General features: G+C 35.8%; 2 protein-coding genes across 3 annotated transcripts in view; both read left to right on the forward strand.

Annotated features, from left to right (window-relative positions):
• Nucleotides 1-23,968, forward strand: part of shakB (shaking B) — a 231,129-nt gene that overhangs the window by 84,530 nt on the left and 122,631 nt on the right. The gene's annotated exons all lie outside the window — the stretch shown is intronic.
• Nucleotides 6,450-8,303, forward strand: LOC108132500 (uncharacterized). Its single transcript, XM_017251944.3, has one exon. The coding sequence runs from the start codon at nt 6,667-6,669 to the stop codon at nt 8,101-8,103; it is 1,437 nt and encodes a 478-aa protein (XP_017107433.2). The 5' UTR covers nt 6,450-6,666; the 3' UTR covers nt 8,104-8,303.

The following is a 23,968-nucleotide window of genomic DNA, read 5'->3' on the forward strand; positions in this document are numbered from 1 at the left end:
AGGATCAAATATTAAGTATTATTGGGAAGAGGATGATAGAAGAACATCTAAAAGTGAGTTTCGGTTGATTTGTCGATAATAATGATTGATAGTTATCGAAATATGAATAAGCACAGGGGACCAATAATAATAGTAGGTATAACAGATAAAATAGGTAAAAGTATAAAAGGAAAATTTATTAAAATGATTTGTTCTTAATTATGATTTGTTCTCTTAAATTAATGAAAATGATTTATTCTTAAGATGTCTATAGGTGCTTAAAGGTGAGTTTTGAATGATAAAGCAATAAAGTAGCTGATGATCGAAAAAGGGAAACTTTTACTATGAAAAGGGAAAATAATATGAAGAATGAAAATAATGAGTAACATAATTATTAACAAGTAAAAGTTATTAAGTATTTAGTAAAGTTAGGAAAAGGATTAATGACAAAGCGTCTGAAGATGAGTTTCAATGTATTAATCGATAAAGATTATCGAAAAAAGTCGATAATGACGGGGACAAGTGCATATTTTTTAATTAATTATTTAATTATTAATATTTTGCATAAGAGTTATAGGTATATTAGCAATACAAAGCATAATGAGTATAAGTATACTAAGAGTATTACGAATATTATTTATTCCAGAGGTGTCTAGAGATGATAGGTCGATAATAATCGATATTTATCTAAATATTTATAAGTAATAAGTATAAAACTAATATAAGGTATAATAAGTTTAAGTATAATAGAAATATTACCAAAAGGATTTATGTCTCAGCACCTAGAGATGAGTTTTAATTGAAAAGTGGAAAAAAACGAATCGATAATTATCGAAAAAGAGCGATAGTGATAAATAAATATAATACTATTTATAAGCATAATAATACTGAAAGATATAAAAAGAATGACTATAATAGCATAATTTAAAAAAGGTCTACGTATAGAGATAAGTTTCGATGGATTATCGATGATTATCGCGAGGGTTATTATTTACAAAATAATTTACTCAATTAATCAGTTAGTACGAGTATTGAATAAATTATTAGGCAAAGTCATTTACAATCCTTAAAGCCTTAAAACCATTATTTATCATAATGCGGCAATAATGACATTGCAATCTGCAAGCTACAAAGTGCAACCTGCCTTGCACCACCTGCCTCCATCCAACCATCCATCCATCCGTCCATCCATTCATTCATTCAGTCACTCATCCATTTATCAATCTATCAATTTTTCACATTTATCGATTACGGTTATTAAGCATTCCCTTTCGGTTCGTTTCGATTCAATTCGATGCGAGATTCGATGCGACTCACCTTTGTCGATTCATTCGATGTTGATGTTGATGTTGATGTTGATGCTGATTCCTCCGGCTTAAGCTCGTTCGGCTTGTTAAATGCATTGCTGGCAAATTGCATTCCCCATTTACCAGCTACCAGTTACCAGCTACCAGTTACCAGTTACCCCATTTACCATTTACAATTTGAAAGGACTTCCTGACAGGACACAGATGTTGCCAGGACAATGGAAGGAGTGCGGCAGCGCAAGTGCAAGAGAGATGGATAGCTCAACTCGCGCTGTAATTAACATTAATTTCGTATAAACTTTGGCACATTGCGTATACGACGCGTATGTCGGTGGGTCTGTCGGTCGGTCGGTCTGTTAGTCCGTGTATTGCCTTTTCAATTGTCTGTCAGTGACAGGAATATCATCATAAGACACGGCGCATTGAGAGAAATAAGAAGTTACCAGGAGAGGTACTAGGAGGTTGTTACTAAGGTAATAGAAGAATATAGAAGAGAATAAAGTTATAGGAGTGTAAAGGTTATTTTTTATAGATTTTTCATATAGATTTTTTACATTTTTTGTACTTTTATGATATGAAAAAAATTCTTGATTTAAGGTCATATTTTATGATGTGACTTGTAGGTTTGGCTTTAGAGAGCTGTGAATGAATACTGAAATAATTATTTTAAGTACTGTATAATGGGAGTAATGTATATAATGGGGGTAATACATAATATATGGATTATTAAAATAATAAGTATTATAGGTATAACAGGTATAATGGGTATAATAAGCATATTAAGACGAATATTTATAAGAAATACCCAACACAAGACAAAGAAAAGAAATAATAAGCTTATAGTGATGTTATTGCACTTACCCTTATAATACCCGGTACTTCTTTTTTGATCTACTAACATATGTGCATATGTAGGTACTACTATATCATACTATTTGAAGTCTATAAGACTATCTATTATGAATAAAATCTTAAAATCCTTAAATATTACTAAAGGCTTAAGAACTGTAAAGATGATAAAGATCATGATACAATATATACTCCTATACAATATTACATATCTCTATGTAGTCTACTACTCTAAAAATAAAATTCTTTTTAGGATGAAATCTGATATAATATCTTTGAAGGAACAGAGCTTATATCATTTACCAAGCACTAAACACCCTTATAACTCCAACTTGCTCACCAGGGAAAGTTTATTTCAAAAGATTCCCAACTACCCTATCGAAATACAATCCCTGCTGAAAATTCACTTACCGCCACATATTTTTTTTCAGTGCTTAACTAGTAGTGCTAGTGAAATGTCGTTGTGCACAAATTAACTGCTAGAACAATTGTTTTACACATCGTTCTCTGAATAGTGTTGTTGTTAAGCGAAGACGAAGACGTGGGATGTGATGTGAGGCTGTGGAAAATGTGAAAACTGTGGAAAATGGGATTGGGAATGAGAATGAGAATGGGCATCTTTATGTTTGCTTTAGCCAGGCTCGGCAGCCAGAAAGACAATGAGGCAGAGGCTGAGGCAGGAGCCCGAGAAGGCTATAACATTTTACCATTTTCATGAAGGAGTTTATGGAGCTTTATCCTGGCAGCTGAGCTATCACTTAACCCTTGGCTGGCTGGCAGAGGCTGGAGAAGGAGGAGATTGCCTCAATTAGCCGCCACTTGAGATCCATTGCTTGTTTGTATTTTCACGCCAACACAACACTTTTATCTAATGGCCTTTCTTCTCTCTTTTCTTTGCAGGTAAGCCAAAACACCTCCGGCCAAATGTTAATTGGTTAATCACGGAGATGCAAACATAAACACACACACACTCGGCGAGAGGGTAAGCAACGACTGTGATTGTATCTTTAAGATGTCAACAAATCCTCAGCTGCAGATACAGATAGAGATACAGCTCTACAGCTACATCTACAGATAGAAGATACTGAAGAGGAAAGGGAATTTGCTTTTGCTTTTGCTTTTGCTTTTCCTTTGGCTTTGGCTCTGGCTCTGTCTTGTTTGTTATTTGCGGTTCGTTGCATTGTCAACTGACGATTGCAGCTCAAAAAGCAAAACAGCTGGGGGGGTTTTGGGGAGCAGGACTAGAGGATCTTGAGCCAGGGGGTTGGGGGATGAGTCCTCAAACTAATAAGTAAAAGCCAAGTTAAAAGGAAGAAAGTCGTAAACAAATGGCGCATGCACGTGACTCAACCGCTACTTTTTTATTACAAAGGCTGATGCAGGGAGTTTGCTAAAGGGGGGAAAACTACTAGGAGATTTCTAAAATTTATATTCAAAATTTAATAGATTTTAGTTTTTAAAAAGGGGTTTTGTTAGATATCTTGAAGAATATTGGTACGAAAGAGGTATACGTTAGAATGCTACGATAGTTGTAAATGATAATAGGATAATATTGGATAGAAGTATACGATAGTACTATTTTATGAAGAAGTATATGATAGTACAATACGATGGATGAATATGCGATATAATTATACTATAATAAAAAACGATAGAAATAAAGGATAGAATTCAAAGAGAGTCTTCTACAATAGTGCTTCTTTTGATAGAAGTAAACAATAGTTATATACGATAGAGGTAGAAAACGGAACTAACAAAAAGATTATACTATATACATATATGAACTTTACGAAAGATGTCTACGAAAGAAGTATACGATAGAACTCTTCAACAGCGCCATATGATGGAAAGTTATAACAGAAATATACGATAAAAGTATACGATAACAGCACATGAGTCTAGGTACAGTACAGTATTATAGTCTAATAATTACATCAATATACGATAGAAGAGTGGGATAGAAGATAAACGGATAAAAGTATATGATAATAGTGATATATATAATGAAAGTATGCGATAGATGTTTATGCCATATTAAAGATGAAAGTAGACGATAGAAGCATATGATGGAACTATAATATAAAAAAGGGATACGATAAAAGTAAACGGTAGTGTGTGAGAAAAGTATAGAAAGTATAGAACAATGTAACTATGAACTATATAAAACAAGTCTTCGGAAGTCTTCTAAAGTGAAAGTATTATATTTACAGCCTCAAATGCTATGATAGTTACTCTACATTAAAGTATATGAGAAAAGTATGGTATACGATAGATATATACGATAGAAATACAAGAAAGAGCTATGCGGTGAAAGAAAACGATAGAAGTATGTGTATGAAAGAAGAATATGATGGAGCATCCAATAAATTATACGATGAAAATATTCTATGAAAGTATACGATAGTAGTATACGATGAAAAAATACCATACAAATAAACGATAGAAATATACATATATGTATATTATATATAATAGAAGTAAGGTTTGGAACGAAATTCTTGTGGTAGAACCATACTATGTATACAAGGGACTACTACTACTAGACTACTATACTAAGTGGTAAAAATATACGATAGTTTTATGACTTGGGAAATAATAAATATAAGAATAAGACAATAATCAATACTTTTGAGCCTTTGATAGATGCTTTAAAAACTATATACATAAATGTTTTAATTACAATAAAATAAAATCACAAAACTATTTAATTATAAAGTTAAAAAACCTCCATCAAAAACACAAAACTCCCCTTTTTTTTAAAAGAACTTCCATCATGGAACGCACTGTATCGTGTTGGCGGCACTCGCCATTGTAGTTTTCCAAACCAAAGGACTTGTAGGCGGGATGCTTAGGGAGGCGTGGCCGCAGGGAGTTTCTTTGGCTCCCTCGCTTCACCCTTTTCTGCCTTCTTTATTTTCCGCCATTTCTCATTCATTCTATTCTCCCCCTACTATATATATATATTTTTTTTTTAGTTGCATTTCGTTGTTATCCTGGGAGAAGTGTACAGTGGGAACTTGAGTTTTGTTTGTATTTCGCTTTGTCTTCTATGTTGACACATTTTTCTTCCCTATTTTCTATTTTTTCTATTTTTTTCTCATCCAGTTTTCTTCAACTTTTACTGCAAAATGTATGCTAGTGTGTGGGTGGGCGAGCGTGTTTGTGTAAAACCGGAAATTACAAATGCAACAAGATGTTCTGCGTGAGTTCTGTTGGCATTGTCTCGGCGGTAGTGGCAGCGGCAAAATGCATTTGCAAAATGCAAAAATCCTAAGAAATTCCCAAGGAGTGTATAACCAGAAGCGGATTTATTTGTGTGGCTTAAAGTTTGTCGAATGGGAATTGTAGCTTTAATTGTTTTTCAAAAAAATAAAGGTTTTAGAAGGAGTGACTTTATACGCCTTGGTTTGTAGAATTTGATACCTGGTACTTCTAGCCAAGGTTTTAAGAAATAAGAGTCTAATACTCTCAAGAAAGGAAATAGAAAGAAGCCTATTTAGAAAACTTAAGGTTTACTTTTAGTAGAAACAGTAAGAAGACAGTAAGATACCCGGTACTTCTTCATTGGGTTCCAAGAGTCTTAAAAATGGATAATTTCTGTACAATTTTAATTATCCCCTAAAGTAGTAAAACAATAAGCTGAAACTCTTGGTTAAAAATAAAAAAAAAGTCTTAAGACTATATCTGATTCTTATCTAAGTATTTAATACCCGGTACTTCTTTCGATAAGAGTAAGGTCCTCAAATTTGATAATTTTTATTTTAATAATCTTTCAATAGAAGCATAAATAGATATAAAAAGAGAATAATTAAGTGAAAGGACTACAGCTGGTTCTTACTTAACAACGTGATACCCGATAGATCTTCTTTCAAATGCTAAGAGTCTTAAAAAATTATATATTTTATAATCTTTACTGTCTCCTAACGGAGCTTGATACTCTTTAAAAAAGGAAGATATAAGAATAAAGGAGGGAGCTAAAAAGGGCTATGAAAGGGCAATGTCTTAGGTTTTCTTAGCTTTATGATACCCGGTACTGACCATTTTCCATCTAAGAAATAAAAAAAGAGCTCCATAAAGATTATTAATAGTACAGTCTATGATAAAACCACTTTTAAGATAACTGAAGATTAAATTCTATCTAAATTAACAATAGTCCCACTATTCCAGTAACCACGACTTCATGCTTATCATATAGCTCCAACCACCCTCAATCATGCCCTCAATTAGAACAAGTCTCTCAAAGTTTTCTGCCAAAACATGATTTCTAGAACTTCAAAAAATTATCCCAAGCTAGCCTTGACTTCCAAATCAATACACAAAATTGTAATTCACCCCAGATTGTAGTATTTGGACTCGGGCCGTAACAAATTGAAAAGTTTTTCTATTTTTCTTCCTAATTTTTGTCATTTTTTTTGTCATCTTTCTCGACAAACAACCGCAAATATTTTGGTAGTGTGGCTCCCATCAGTGTCCTTAGATTTTGTCCTTTTTTTCTGGAGAATCCTCATCCCAACCGTACCAGCAGCCAGCCATGGAGGTGCACGCTCCGGTAAGTGACTGCGATCGCCTGGGGAAAAGCTCCCTGTCCGCCATGCTGGGCTACGCACAGTCAGAATACTCTTTGGGGACCAGCACCGGACCGATTATATCCCGGGAACAGGCCCATCATCCGGCCGAGTCGAGCGAAGCGGACGGTAATGCCACCGACGAGGAGGTTGAGATCTGCATCACGCGGTTGAACTTCTATCCGGATCATGCCAAGCGCCTCTACATGGACTGCCAGTTGTCCTTGCCGGCTGGCAGGATACAGATGCGAGGCGGAGCGGAGGCGATACTGCCGCCAGAAGCCGAGAGCGGTGACGATAGCCTGGACTGTTCGCCGGAGATGCGCTACGAACGGCTGAGGAGCACCGTGGTTGAACAGCAACGCCATTGGCGGCTCCTGAAACAGGCCTTCGAGTGTCCTCTGAGCCAGTGCCCGGCGAAGGTCACTGCCAGCGATTTGCTGAGCCACTGCCTGGTGGATCATCCGGAGATCATAACCCTAGAGCTGCGCGCCGAACGGCCCATATCCCTGAAGCTGCTGGGCCCGGCTCTGCCCGAGGCGCAGGCCAAGTCCCATTGCGTGGGACTCCTCATCTTCGACAGTCCTCGCCGGGTGGCCATGAACTGGAACCTGCCGCGTGTCTACTCGGACTGGGAGGGCCGTCCCCCGATTCTCATCATGCTGTGGAAGACCTCCTGGGACTCCAAGACGGTGACTCCTTTGGTCACCCACCTCTATATCCTGTGGCTGCTCTGCCCCCAGGCCCAGCCCGCCCTGATGGTCAACGTCCGGGTGAAGGATAGTCGCGAGTTCCGCAAACTGATCACCACCTGCCCGAATCCCCAGCTGCTGGAGGAGAGCGACCTCCTCAGCGACAGCCCGCTCTTTATGCGCTTCACCCATCCCGAGATGAAGGATCTGACCAAGAACTACTCGCAGGACATCCAGCTGGAGTTCACCATCAAGGAGAACGAGCAGGATGACGTCCTCGAGCAGGACTTGCCCGAAAGACAAGTCCTACGGCATAAGTTGGATCGCAAAAGGCATTGTTCTTCGCACTTTGATAACTTTGATATCGATATCGAGAAGAAGATGCCGATAGAAATCGATGGGAAATCGGAGGGAGGAAATTTATCGAATTCTAAGAGGAATCTTCTAGAGGAGACTACTAGTACTATTTCTAAAGAAAATATCAAAGAAACAAAATCCGAGGCCCTAATAACTTCAGAGAGACCCACATCTGAGGGTTCTTCTGAGGGTTCTTCTACTCTCCAACTATCCGATGACATCCGAAGCAAAGAAAGTCTCGATCTGGATCTGGGTCGGAATCTGGAGGATGAGAGACTACAACTGATACCAGTAGGGTCGCGAGGCAACATCGAAATAGCCGAAGCACCCGATGGCCATGTCTATTACTACTGATGCCCAAGAAAATACTAGACTTGGAGGGCTCTTTCAAGGATACTACTATTTACCTTCAGGAGACTGTTTTTACAAAACGAAACTAATGGAATTCAAAATTTGTGAAAAGTGAACGGATCTGAAACAAAATTCCATGTATTTTGCAAAAATTTTCAATTAAAATGATGATTTCTTGTAGTCTCTATGGTCTGAGCATAAAACGAGATGATATTTTTGGGTTTAAGGTTAAGGCTTTAGTTGCGAAAATTTGATAATTTCTTTGGATTTTCATAAACAAAAGCTGACACTGACAGTAAGCCGGGTTAAAAGTAGGGTGGCTGGGATGGACCTTAATTTAATTATTCTTCAACAAAAATGTTGTGGCAACTGGTAGGCGGCAACGCCCTAGACCCAGCATTATACTCTACTGTGTTTGCTTGGCCAAAAAATTGGGTTCAGTTTGGAAATTTTTCGCTTACGCCGCAGAGTATGCAACATGTTTGCCATTGGGGGGTGGAGGTGGAGGTGTCCAGGTCGTTGGCAGCCATTAGCACAAATGTCGTCTGGCAGGAGACTAACGGAGGGAGGGGACACGGTTGCAGGATAACAGCATCAACAACTTTTTAACCAACTTGCCAGCCCAGACTAACAAGACCGCAGAAATTGTGGGTCTGGGTGGGGCGCCAAACTAACTAACTCAATGCCGCCCCCCCCCCCCCCTCTCCCTCTCTCTTGTCTGCCACTTGTAATGTACCGTTATTGTTGCAACAATAAGAGTGGATAGCTGAGGAGTGGAGTGGGTTGTGCCAACTTTGCTTTGTCCGCGAAATATATATTTTTCGCATTTTTTTCGGGTGGTCTTCTGTATTTTTTTTTGGCCAAAAGTTCAACTTCTGGTGCAGAGATTTTTCGGTCAGCGTTAATGCAGCGGAGCTAACCCTCTAAAAACCAACTTGCTGAACGCTTTATGTCCTCAACAGAGGCCAGGCACTGAGAGAAATTTTATAGAAGAGGGTAGGAGGTTGAATATAAAGAATATATATCCAGAGATATAAAGAATATTTAATAGAACAAAATATAATATCTTAAAATTGAACTCGATTTAATTTAAAATAGTTTTGAGAAATTTAATCATATCGTTATATAAAGTTCTACAATTGTTTTAAAACTATTTACTATTTTAAAAAAATATTCTAGTTTCTGTTTTGAACTTGAACATTTTTTCTGTTTTCTATTTAAGAAATAGATTATTTTTAATATATTTTGAAGTACTTTAAAACTATGTCTTATTAACAAATCTTAATAATTATTTGAAAAAATATTTTTAAGAAATAATAATAATAAATAAATAAAATAAATAAATAATAAATAATAATAACAAATAATAATATTAATAATTAATAGTAACTTAAACTAAAAATTAAATTTATAAAGTCGTCTTTTTATTTTTAATTCAAAAATGTAGACGCTTTTTCATTGCCGGACACTTACTTTTAATGTGCCCGTTTCTCTCACTTATCGATAATACCATAACGCTTAAACAGTTAATATGCTTAATACTAGATGGCACTTTAATACTAAATACTGCATTAAGGCCTTCTACTATAAATAGTACCTGTTTTAAGCTTTAAATTATTAATTTACCTAATAATAATTAAAAAATAATATTTTCTTATAACTATACACTTTTCAAAAAATATATATACTACATAAAGTCCATGTTTTTTTTGTGCAAAGTGCATCCTCGCGGTCAGTTTCATTGTGGTCTGCTCATCTGTGTCCGTGTCTGGCAAGTTTTCCGCCCCTCGCACGCTTTTCCACTTTTTCCATTTTCCCCTTACTAACCTCCCCTACCCCCCTCGAGCCGAAACTAAATAGTTGGAAACTTTTTTTTTTGTTGTGTGGAAGGACTATGGAAAGGGCCCGAAATAGAACAGAACTGGACAGGACAGGATGGGAAAGGACATGGACATGAACATGGACAGGACAGCACCAGGATAGGAGAGGACGCTACCGACCCCGAGTGGGATCCCAGCGGAAAAAGAATTGAATTGCATTTTTATAAAACTAAGACAATAAAGGTTGTTTTTTTCGTTTTTTTTCCAACTGCCTTTGTTCATGGACTATTTTTTGTTTTGTTAATTTTTTGTTGGCTCCTTGAGCGGCGAGTTAAGTGCTGTGGTTTGATGTTGATGTCTATGAAGCCAAAAAATCTCACCAAAAACCACAAAATAAGCGACAATTGAACATTTGATTGTTGAACCAAAAATGAAGAAAGTTTCAAGTCAATTACTGGAATAGTGTTTGCGGCAAAGGCCTCTGGTCTCTGGTCTTTTAATTAGTGAAGTAACAAGCCCGGCCTAACGCGCTTAACATTCTCCCATAATTGTTCAACAAATTGTCATTTTTTTTTTTCGCTCAACAATTAATCATGAAATTGCAATCAATTTATGTTTATTTGCATTCATTGTCTCTCTCTCTCTACGTTTCTTGTTTTACAATTTGCTGATTGTCTTTGTCGCATGTTTGTTTGTTTGTTTGTTTGTTTTTTTGTTTGTTGGTGATATTTGAACAGGCCAACTAACCAATTAAATAATGTAATTTCAATTTCCATTGGCAACCGGGCAACTGGCTGGCAAATAATTGCTTTAATTTATTTATTTATTTACTTTAGTTTTTTTTTTTGGTTTCATTTTCGGCTTCAAAAAGGTCTGGCCATGATTTAATTGTGCTGCGTAATTTTATTTAATTTTTAATTAGTGTTTTGAGAAGCCTAAAGCAAGGGAGGTATTTCTTTTATATTATTAGTCATTAGTTATGGACTTAGTTGTATTTTTTTTAAGAGATAACTATAGTAGAGTTAGGTAGGTAGAATTTTTATAGTAGACTTAAGGGTCTGGCTTCAGATAGATTTATTATCCCTGAAAATGGTAGTCCATGCAGACCACGAACTAACGTCAATAACTAACTAACTAATCAACTATAGTAACGCCAGGCTGTTGCTCTACATAGCCTAAAACTTTAAGAATAGTAGGTACAGCCACTTTCAAAGAACTTATACTCCATTTCTTGGTTTACTCTCAACGTTTTAATAGAAAAAAAAAGAGCAGAAATTTAAAAAAAATAAAATACTGGAATAATAATATCAATTTTTTGAAACCAAAGCTAAGCAATATTAATTAAATATTTAAACTAGGTATATGATACTCGGTACTTTGAAAGAATATTTAATTTACTTTATAAATACCATGTTTAATATTTTTGAATATGACTTTTTTTAAGATAAGATATATTCCTTCCATATCCTTTCATATATCATACCTATAACTCAAATCTGGATATTATTTTTGCTTAAAAAAAAAACTTTCTTGAAAAATATGTGCCTACATAGATAGATATACATACATATATTTATAAACATATGATACCCGGTACTCTGGATAAAAAAGCCAGCTCTTTAGCAGTAACTTTTAAAAAATCTCCTAATATTTATAATAATATTTAATTACTTAAGTATTAAAAAAAAAAAACTTCTCTCTTAAATGTAAGAAATTTTCAAGAAAAGAATTAAAAGAAGAGATTTTTTGAAAATCTGTAGTAATTTGTGGGTCATTTGCCCTGCCACGTTCTCTTTTTGGACCAATAAAGCCAAGCCGTTGCCGCCTTTGGAGTCTCCCACAGCCTGCGAGTACCTCCCTAGCCCCCCCCAGAGCTTCCTACCCACCCGTCTCAGTGCCTCCACAGCCAGCCCCCCTCCTCCTTCCCTTTTGGCCCACTCATTTTAGTTGCATGAATTACGAGGTTAATTAGAAGTTTGACACGAGGCATGGGGCACTTGCAATATGTACATGGAATAAATATATATCCTGGAGAGGCAAGGAGAGGTGCAAGGAGGGGTAGGGGGGCTGGGGCAGTGGCAGGGAGGAGGTCCTGGAAACTGAAACTGAAACTGTAGCAGGAGCAGCTGTCGTTGCATTGCGAGGCACGTACACACGCCCAGACCCCCACACACACACACATGCACGCATGTCCTGCATAAATAATGCAAAAGTGTGAAAAGACACACACATACTCCTATGCACACACACACACACTCCCTCACACACCCACATCCCTCTCTTACAAAATGGAGTCACATTTGCTTGGCAGAAGGAAGAACTGCTTGGCAGCCGTTTTCAATATCAGCCTAGCAACTGGAAATGGAAAATGGAAAATGCTATCCACCCCCCCACCATCCATCCACCCTCTACCAGCCACGCCCCATCGCCCATTTGGCCAGCTTGCACTTGTTTATCATTTATTACTGCAGTCGGAAAATCTGTTTCTGTTTCTGTTCCAGGTCCTTTCTACATTTCACATTGTTTGCCTTTTGTACATTGCACTCGTCCTAGTCATAGTCCTAGATCCTTCTTGTGTTTTCCTAACATTTTTTCCATCCTCCAGCACTTTTCCTGCCATTTTATTCTATTTTTCTTTCTCGCATTTTTACACATTTTGTTGAAATTTGTTTAAATTGAAATGTGTGGCACACATCTGCAGCTATTCTTTCTTCACTTTTTTTTTTTGTCACTTTTAAAGGTGTTGAGAGATGGTAGATTTAGTTTGGATTTTATTAAGTGATTTCTGGGTGAAAAGTTGGTAGGGAAATCTTTAAATTTAGTGCTTAAATGTGAGAGGTTTTTGAAAGGGTGTTAATTTTCATTATCGGGTATTGTACGTAGGTTGAAATTTTAAGATCATAACCTATTTTGAAGTTCCAACCCTTCTTACTGGGAAGAATGATAAAAGATATAATTTAAATCCTTAAAAAAAATAATTTTCCCAATAAAACAGCGACAATCTGATGATCTTCAAAAACAGCAATATTTTGGAAATCTTTTTTAAGTCATATTTCTGAATATCTTTAACCTTAACTTGAAAAAAACAAGGTATATCTTTATTTTTTTGTCTCTAATCTATAATACCCCTTTAAATGATTTTTGGGTGTAAAGTTTGTGAGGAAATCTTAAAAACTCTTGAAAGCTTAAAAACGGATTCTTTAATGGTATCGTATTTACTATGTATTTTATTTTAAATTGGTATAATTTTCAAAAGGTAATATTTTTTATAGAAGTCTTAGGACTTGCCCTTCAACAACTTTTTAGTCTGAAGAACCAAAAAAATACTAAAATAATAGCATACCACAAGCCTCTTGAATTTTCCCATCAAAATTTCCCTTTGATTGTAGTTCATACCATAGTTCTGATTCTGAAAAAGTTTCAGCTTAATTGATTTGATAGAAATGGAGATACTATAGGTCTTTAATAAAAAAAAAAGTAAAAGGTTCGAGAAAACATTCTCTAAAACTTAGACATCCGTTCTATTTAGATGGAAACCCATTTTAGAGAGACATACATAGATACATAAGTAAACGGTGTTCCTTAAACAAATATATTTATCCGAATATTTAGTATAAATAAATAATTTCGAAGATTTTCTCAAAATGAGCAAAATTAAATTTAATTTGTCAAGCTCAAAAGTGTAAGTTTTCTTTTTTAAACCCAATAACCCCCCAAGGTTCTAATTAGAAAGAAAACTCATTAAATTTACATATATCTTTTAAAAATATATATATTTTTAATAAAAATCATAATTAAATAAATAATATTTATTAAGAAGCCAGCCACATTCATTGAATTTCATAACCAAAAGTGTAAGAACCCACAACGAGCTGCAATTGTGCAAAAGTGCTTATGTATTGGGGTTTAGAGTAGGAGTGTATGGGTGTGTATAGTGAGTGTGTGTGTGTACCTTAAGGGGGTATCTAGGGAGGGGGGGTTGTACTAACAGCGTACACCTCGCTTTCTTGTTCGGTTGATAAAGTTCATTTACCTTTTGGCGTTTATCTAAATGCTGTTTCTGTTACTGTTTCTGGGCCCTCTTCTGGAGGCCCCACCCACTCTATCGCGCCACCCCTGGCCCTGGTTGCAGAAGTGGTGGCAAAAGTGTAATTGTCTATCTTATGCTTTACATTTGCACACAGATACACTCAGATACAAGCTACACAGATGCAGATACTAGCACACAGATACAGCTGCAGATACATGAGATCTGTATATGAACGAGCGCTAACTTTGTTTGTTTGTTTGCATTTGGCGCTGCTTGAGTCGAGAAATATAGTACTCCATGTCTGGCAGACTGCCCGAATCCTTTTCCCAGGACCTCTTCCCTATACATATGTATGTGTGTGTGTGTGCTCTTGAGTGTGCGACATTAGTGAAGCGGGTCATGCCACACAGCAACTCGCGCTGCCATTTTCGCGCAATTTGAACTTGGATTTTATGGCTTCCCGAGAAGCTGCCCCAACAACTCTACGAGATGAGCAAAGTTTTAATTTTTTGGCCCAAACTTTATGGTCCAAGTATTTGAATTTGAATAGAAAGACTCTGAGAGTCAACAGTTTTCCCATGCAATTTCCATTTAAAGCAATTAGTTTCAAGTTATCGGCAGAAATTTAATTTCCCAACCCTTCGAACGCAACTCAAAGGTATATATAATATACATGTATATATATATTGGCCAATATAGGGCATTGTGTGGTTGCATTTATTGCATTTTTCATTTTATTTTCTCTTAAATTAAATGTTTTATTTCCCATTTTCCGGATGTTGGCGAAGGACTATGCTCTTGGCATTCCATTTCAATTTCACTTGAAAATTCACTTCACAGCTCGATCCGCGAGCCACTCGCAAAAATCAGAGAAATCAGAAAAGCGTGGCCAAAATGCAATTACACGGGTTTTTTTTCCAAGGGGGGGTGTATCAGGGGGGTGTTCTAGGGGTTATTGCCACCTTACACGACCCAGCCCAACCCCACCCAAACCTTCCTATAAAGCATTGGCAAAACTTCATTACTAATTCCATTTCCAGCACAGACCCAACCACATATGCTGCTCACAACAAATGCCAGAGTGCTACGCAATTTACTTTTTTGTTTTTTTTTTTAAATTTCATCAGGAAACAGATGGAAACGAGGGACAAGCTAGGGATATCTGAGGGGTATAGAGCCTCTATTAGGGAGTGATAAGAGCTATAACGAGGAAGGAGCTAGGAATGGCATTAATGGCAATCTTCGATGGTCTCAGGATCATGGGAAAGCTTTAGAAATATGGTGTGAGTTTCAGAGAAAATCGAAAGGTATCTAAGGGGTACAGAGTCTTATAGAGTAGTTATAGAGCTAAGAAGATCTAGCAAGAGTTAGGTGCTCCAGGAATAGAGTTAAAAATCATATAATATCTTATGATATTTAATATATCCTATTCTAATATATATATTCTATATATCCTAATATATATATCCTAATATAATATATCTTATGAGTTGTCTAGAGTCTATCAAAGATCAAAACATTTTAGAGCTAGGAATTAGTACAAAATCCTAAAGGATCTATGTATATTTCTGGATATTGGATAACTTTAGGGGAAGGGAATACTTTAAACTTTATAGGAAATCTAGAGATATTTTGAGGATATCAGTTTTTTTTTAGAGATTTATAGAGCTAGAAGGAGCTAAAAGTTAGAAAATAGTTTAACATCTTTAAAGATATATATTTCTTAGATAACCTGGGATTATCAAGGGAAGAAAATACAATTTTTAGTGAATTTCTAAAGGCATTTAAGGGGTATAAACATTATAGAGAGTATATATACATAGCATAAAGCTGGGAACTAAGTTTTAACTTTATGTATCCTATGTATAGGGAGGAAATCTAGGGATATACAAAGGACATACAGTCTTTATAGAGCTAAGAGTTGAGTTCCATGGAAACTCTATACCTTACACATATGTATGTGTGTCTATTTTGGTAATTCTTAATATAAACAAACTAACATCGAAAGAAAACAATACCTAAGGGATATCGATAGAATCTATACATATACATATGTACATACTAGAACTAGAAAGAGTTAGAAAAAGAAAAATTAGTTAGATTTCTCTTGTTAAACTTTTAAAGAAACTCTTTGAAAAAAAGTCAAATAAATATCTCTGTTTGATAAGTAAATGTATCCCATTTTCACCATTTTCCCTCTCCACCCCTCCAGTCCCCCTATCTCCTCCTCACCCCTTAGCATTTTTCCAATTTCTGTTTCTGCCGAGATGGCTTCAAGTGGAAAATAGTAGAATTTATTCATCAATTTGTATTCCCATTTCGCGGCTCAATCAATTGTTGCCTTGCCACTCCCCCTCTTCGACCGCTTCTCTCTCTCTATTCCTTTGGTTACCCATTTTCCCCTATACTATATCTTTTCCATATGTATTCCCCCTTCCTCCTATTCCTCCCCGCCCCCCCCTTGTCACTGATTTTCCCCCTGCTGCTTTTCCATTGCTTTTCCTTTTGCTGCTCACGATTTGGTGCACCCAATCGACCCATAAACCCAGTTATTTACTTAGAAGCGCCTTTTAACAATTTTTTTGCTTCTTTTTTTTTTTATTTTTGTTGCCACTGCTACTGGTTCTTCTTCTTCTGTTGCTGTTGCAACGTTTTAATGGCAAGTTGGCGTCGCAGTTGCAGCGCAGTTGGCAGAGGATACTGAGAGAAATTATTAGGAATTTTGTTGGAAAAAGGTCATTTTTGAAAGAAAAAAGTTTGAAAAGAGAAAAAAGACTATTTTGAGAGAAGTTTTAGAGATTTTTTCCATTAAATTCGTGAGTTATGGATTATAGAAATTTTTAAGTCATATTTTTAGGTAGTTCTTGAAGAGGTTTTCTGTTTAAAATGGTCTCAAAACATCGTTTTCTAAAAAAAATTGTTAAATACTATTGATTACATATACATATATATTTTTGACATTTTATCTTAAGATAATAGTTCAATTAAATATCGGGGTAATTGAAAAACTTTTTTTTGAAAGAAACGGCATTTTTTTCAAAAAAAAAAAATAATGTGTATTGGGTATCATACAGTAAGGAACTTTGGGCTATATTTTAAAAAACTTTGTTATTAATTCAAAAATAAAATAAATGGCTAACTAAGAGCTTGAAAAATTAACTAAAATATTATCTAGAAACTACTAGTTTGATAATAGCTTAAATAATAAAGAATTATCTTATAATTTACTAACTAATAACTAACAAAACAACATTCAATTTTTTAAAAAGTTTTTTACAAAAAGTACCTATTATATTATTATAGATATAGGATTAGAAATGAAATAGAAAATTCTATAGGAACTATAGAAGTTTTTATAAGTATCTATACTAAATACTAAATACCATATAAACTATTAGGCCGTTGTTTAAAAACATAATATATAACGATAGCCCAATTTTAGACCTTAAACCTTAATTCAATAACCAAAAATTTCAATTATTTTCTGCTAGACCATCTTAATCTCTAAAAATTTCTCTCAGTGCATCGGCTGTAGTCGGCTTTTTGCATTAAATCAACGCGCGGCCGCAGCCAACAATAATCAACAAAACAGAGCTCACAGAGAAAACTTTGGCCGCAATAAAGAGGCCGGTACAGCCTTTATGCCACCCAGCCACCCACTGCCGCTACACCCTACACCCTATCCCTAGCCCCCCTCGGGGTAGGAAAGCACCTTCCAATTTTCCGCTCTTCCAACCCTTTGGGCGCCCCTTATTTTTCCTGCCCACCCTTGTGCAACCAATTTCAATTGCAATTCGAACTCCAATACGAGAATTCGTTTCAATTTGTTGGTGACCCAACATCCATAGCCTCCCTCCTGGTGCTCCTCTTCGTATTTGAAACCAACCGCAATCGGAAAGTGCTGCTAAAGGGGGGCTCTAGAGGGGGTTCTAGGGGGTGGTGCAGCCAAGAATTGATTCGCGCCGAGTCGCATTCGCGCCGCATGCAAATAAGGTCAACGTGCGCTGGCCAAAGCAGGCAGTCAGTCAAGAAGCGGCTGAGACGCAAGCGGCCCATTTTGGTCAGGCACTGAGAGAAAAGGGGGCTTTATAGAAATTAAAAAGAAAAGAGTTTATAATAGAGGGGTTTAAATATCTAAAATGTATTTTTTTGGGAGAAGAGATCAATGAGATACATATCAAAATGAGTTCAAGAGAAGAATTGACATTACAAGTATGTGTTTCATGGGATGATAACATTTTCTTTATAATTTTTATTTATAGAGCTTTTTTTTTTTAAGTAAGCTTTTTTTTATTTAACCAATTAATATATTAAATACAAAATAGAAAACTTTTCTTTTATTAACTGGAGAAATCAATCAAATATATTGAACAGAAGAAGGGCTTTATGAGGTATGAGTTCTACAAATATTGGAGCTTATTTGAGGAGCCTCTATATTTGATAGAGGCCTAAAATTATGTCTTTTTTAAAAAAAAAATTAAAATCTCTAAAATTAAGGAAAATTTAATGTTTTATTCAATCTTAAAATTAAGTATCATAATAAGGCTATATAAAATATGGCTTTTAGAGCTGTAGACAATTTTTAGTTCATTTTTTAGGAGATGTTTCAAAGTTTCCATCAAGTTTTAGTAAATATTTTATAAAAACACATAATAGAAAACCTAATCTTAACAAAAAACATATTTAATATCTATCATTAATAGGATAAAATGGATATTTGAATAATTCTTAAAAATAAGGCTTTATAAAGTATAAAGTTATTAGACAAATGGTAAAATAATAATATAATATATCTATAATACATCAAGATTGTAGTATAGTATACAGTACATTACAGAACATACAGTATATTGTACATTCTATTTGTCTATATCTATTTAAACACATATAATATAGTTTAAGTTACTATATATACATATATTTTTGTACAAACGATGTATGGCTAAAATCTCCTAAGATTCAAGTGTTTAATAACTAAATTCAATGAATAGCAAGCTTAAAATGTAGAATTTACCCCACAAACTATTAAAATCCTACAAAACACCCCCCTCCCCCAAAATGCTTAAGTTTTTGCCCATTTTTTGTGGCTTCCCAATGGAGATTTCGGATTCTTGGCAATTTCTCATAATTTTCTCGCCCTGGAAAGTGCCGGAAAGTATGCAACACTGCGGCAACCGCATGACTGAATGATGGCTGATGGGGGGAGAGGAGGAGGAGGAGGGTGTTTTTGGTCTAGTGTCGGTAGTGCCTTGTCTGTGGCGCTTGTTTTCCTTTCCACGTTGCCATTTGGCACATTTCGAGTGAACGGGCGCCCACGGAAGAGACGAGCTACGTACAAGGGGGGCTAGGGGCTAGGTGGGGGCGGCTAGGCCGGAAAGGGGCGGGGCTTCCTCCTGGGCTTTTGGGCTTCTGGGCTTCTAGGCGGCTCTGGTCGCTGGCGTTGTTGTGCAATTGCAAACATTTAGCATGGCGACCTAAAACAGTTGGCACACAAACGGCAAAAGCGGGCAACAAAAAAAAAGCCTAAAAAAGTGCCTAAAAAATAGGAAAAAAAATCTAACAAAAAAGAGAATTAAAAACAAGGATATTCCTCCTAAAAAATGTGTATATATTTTTGATAAATAAATAATCAAACCATTTAATAGCCATTCTTTTAATAATAAATAAAATCATTTAAATAATACACTTTTCCCCCCAAAACCTAAATCATTTTTGTTATGAATTATTCGCAGATAAGCTCTGTTTGTCTATTTTTTTATTTTAATTTAAAAGCAATTTAATTTTTAGCTTAGATATGGATGGTAGCATTTCGGAGAGCACTCGGAGTTTTCATAAATTGCATAAGCACCTAGAGCCATTTGTAAATTGCTGTGAATTGAGTGAATAAATGAATTTCCAGAGCTGTTTGCCAAAGAGTTTATATCTATGGAGTGTGTGTGTTTGTAGTAGTAGTATATCTATCTCTATGCTGAACAGATATATTTTCGTATTTATTCAGACTCGGTGGTTCGCTTTTGCAAATGGTACTCACAAATCAACAAATTTCTGATTTAAATTCAGTTTACCCGCCACACCCACACAACATACCCTCGTACAACCCTCTTCACTTGGCTTCTTCTATCGGCCTTTTAATGGCTTGCATTTTCATTCAAAAATCTCATAATGGACTAGTCGAGGGAGGGGGAGGGGAGATAGACAGATAGAGAGGGGTGTGCTGATGGGGTGTAGATGGGAAAATTGCATTCTAATGAAAAGCGTTTAAGCCAAAATCAACATCGGAATTGGCCAAAAAGTGCAAATAAAACGAGAGTGCCAGGCCAGGTGGTGTTGGGCCAGGGCGGGTGAACTATTTGCGATTCTTCTAATAGGTTCCGGGTGTTATGGGGGCTTGGAACATAAAAAAATACTAAAAAAATAATCAGTTTTAATTACTGAGCTTAACTATATGATAACCCATTTGATTAGACACTCTGTTTATGAATCGGATAAAAACTGGCAGATTTATGATTTATACCGTGGGCCGTATAGGCGTTTTACGTATTTTTAAGGGGACCCTCTAGAAAATTTGACAAAAATTTTAAAAAATATTTTGTCTCTGGATTTTGATGCAATATGGTGGAGAATCGATCCAGAAATCGTTTAAGATACTCCGCTTGAGAATCGGATGGGAATTGGGGAAGATATAGCCATCCCTGTGGGACCTATAGAGGAAAACCCCATTTCGAAGGCATCCATCAGAAAAAATGGACAAAAAATCTAAAAAATATTTTGTCTCTGGATTTTGATGCAATATGGTGGAGAATCGATCCAGAAATCGTTTGAGGCATTCCTCTTGAGAATCGGATGGGAATTGGGGAAGATATAGCCATCCCTGTGAGACCTATAGGGGAAAACCCCATTTTCAAGGGATCCCACCAGAAAAAATGGACACAAAATCTGGAAAATATTTTTTCCCTGGATTTTGATGCAGAATGGTGGGGAATCGATCCATAAATCGTTTAAGATACTCCGCTTGAGAATCGAATGAGAATTGGGGAAGATATAGCCATCCCTGTGAGCCCTATGGGAAAAACCTCATTTCCAAGGCATCCCATCGCGAAAAATGGACAAAAAATCTAAAAAATATTTTGTCCCTGGATTTTGATGCAGAACGGTGGGGAAACGATCCAGAAATCGTTTAAGATACTCCGCTTGAGAATCGGATGGGAATTGGGGAAGATATAGCCATCCCTGTGGGACCTATAGGGGAAAACTCCATTTCGAAGGCATCCTATCGCGAAAAATGGACAAAAAATCTAAAAAATATTTTGTCTCTGGATTTTGATGCAAAATGATGGCTAATCGCACCAGAAATCGCTTGAGAATGGTAAGATACTCCGCTTGAGAATGGGAATTGGGGAAGATATAGCCATCCTTGTGGGCTCTGTAGCGGATAAGTGGACAAAAAATTTCTATCGACAAGAAATCGATATAGAAATCGTTTGAGGTACTCCTCTTAAGAATTTAATTAAAATTGGTAGTTATATGTATATAGTTAGTAGTTATATAGGGGCTTCCAAAATATTTTAGAGAGATTGGAAATATGAAAGAAAAAATTTACGAAATATTTTTTCTTGAGATTTTAATTTAGATGGAGATCGACATAGAAATCGTTAAAAGTATTCTCCAACAAAATTGGGCGAATAATAACAAAGATATGGGCCTTTGATTTGTGTCATTTTTTCCCTTTGAAATCATCCCTTCTAGTGAACTCTATCTTTTATTAAAATTATCCTAATAACTGTATTGGAATTTTCCATCTCTCATATTGCATTCCCACTTCAACATTCTTTACTCCTTTTTGAGTTGTGTTTCTACTGGAGGGTGTCAAAATGAGGCTCCAGTTCATGAGCACCCTCTCCTACTGGAGGGATCTACTGCCTCTCACATCATGTCTCCCACTCACTGTCTCTCCCCCCCTCTCACCCACCTATATTGTCCATCACCTTTATTACCTCTCCCACCTTAGCGCTCTCATACCTTAACCCTCTCCCACCTACGCTGTCTATCACCCTTACTCTCTCCCAATCGCAGCCCAAGATCCGTTAGTTTTAAAATTGCGCTCTCCTTGTTAATCCGTTGTTTGGGGTTTTCTGTCACTCCTGTGGTGCTTGTTCAAGTGTTCAGTTCTTTAGGTAAAAAGATCGAGGAGCACGTGTTTTCCTGTTTAAAATCTTATAATTTGAGTCAGAAAAAGTGTAAAGTGAAATTAATTATATTTTAAAGCCAGAAAAAGTATAAGTTGTTAGAGTACATAACTGTTTAAATGGAGATTTTAACAAGAGAGTTCGAGTTCCACGTGCTCCAAAGCCAAGAGAGACCTCAAAAGCCTCAAAAATAAGGATCTGTTTTGTATTCCTTGTAAGTTTAATTATTTTCTATACATTATCTTGAAAAGTAATCTCTATTGCCAGGCAATTAATTACCAATTCCCCTTTTTAAATGCCTCGTCTAATAAAAACCCCTAATATGAAACAATTTCAGTTTAATATTACAACGTCTATCTCCGCCAATTTATTGACACAAATTCCGTAGCGCATTCATGGCAGATTTTGCCACAAAACCTTACTTTTCATTTATACGCGTTCGTTTTTTTTATTCCCTGCCATAAATGAAATGGCTCAAAATACGCTCTATTTGGCAACAACAATTGGCCCAGAGAGGTTAAGAGCCCAGCGAGGGGGATCAGTGGTGGCGGCGGGAGGAGGGACTTGTGTAAGTGGAACAGAAAAAAAAAGAAGCAGAAAACGTAACGAGAGGAAGAGAAAATATCCCGCTTCGTTTCAACCAATTAAGCGCCAATAATTAATTCAATTGATTTCATTTCAACCAGGATTGCATGGCCGAAGCCCTCATTTTTCCAGCGCCACAATGTCGCGTTTGGGAAATGAGGGAAAATGTGGGAAAAACTGGCAAGTTTTTTTTTTTTTTGGTTGGGGGACGGGCGCGAGGTTTGTGGTGGAAACTGTGTTGGGTCCAAAGATATTTCAATCTTTAATGCCATTAATTCATTTTTAAATTTATTACTAAAAAAAAAATACTAAGAAATGGGGAAAAAGACTGGAACTTGAAGATATTAAATTTAAGGAAAGTTTAATTATTAAATAAATCTTTCTATAAATTTATAGAAGTTATAAAATATAATTGAAGGGAAAGAAGTAGCGGGTATTTTTTAGTCTAAAAACTTAATTAGAAATTCTTTCATTAAAACTAAAATTATTTGAGGGAATTTTTTTGGTTATTTTCCACAAATATGCCACAAACCGACACACTTTAAACAAGATTTTAGTGAAAAAAGAATGTAAAAGACAAAAAAAGAGTAAGAGTACCGGGTATTATTTAATGTGGAAGCTAATAAATATAAATTATTAACCTAAAAATAATTCCCGCTCATCGTAATACTGATATTAGTAATTTAATGTAAAATGTTAAGAAAAGAAAGAGATCTCAGCATAGTCTTATGAATACTCCTTACAAACATTCATACCCGGTACTCGAGATAAACCCTATTCGGGGCAAATTAAAGTAAAATATAAAGAAATTAAAAAGTACCGGGTATTGTACAGCTTAGAAACTAAAAGAAGAAATCTTTAAGAAAATCTTCTTGAAGAATCCTACACAACAAAATCTTATTTTTATTTCACAAAAATTTTCATACCCAGAACTTCATTTAAAGGGTATTTGGGGAGTTAATAATATTATTAAATCAAATAATGTAAAAATTCAAGAAAAACTAACACTACCGGGTATCATATAGTCTACAAACTCAAATATATTAACTACCTTTCCCATTCTATTTAAACCAAAAACTTACATAAATTATTGAAGCTTTATATTTGGAGGCCTTTGTGGTAATTTAATGGCTTCGACAGCTGCTGTGGCTTTAAGGGGTGGTATGGGCTCCCAACCACCAAATATTGAAATTGAATTTTGGCAATTTAAGAGGAAAAGCGAGAGGCCTCTCTTTCCTCAGAGTATT

The sequence above is a fragment of the Drosophila bipectinata genome, chromosome XR (assembly GCF_030179905.1).
Source record: "Drosophila bipectinata strain 14024-0381.07 chromosome XR, DbipHiC1v2, whole genome shotgun sequence".
Taxonomy (NCBI): domain Eukaryota; kingdom Metazoa; phylum Arthropoda; class Insecta; order Diptera; family Drosophilidae; genus Drosophila; species Drosophila bipectinata.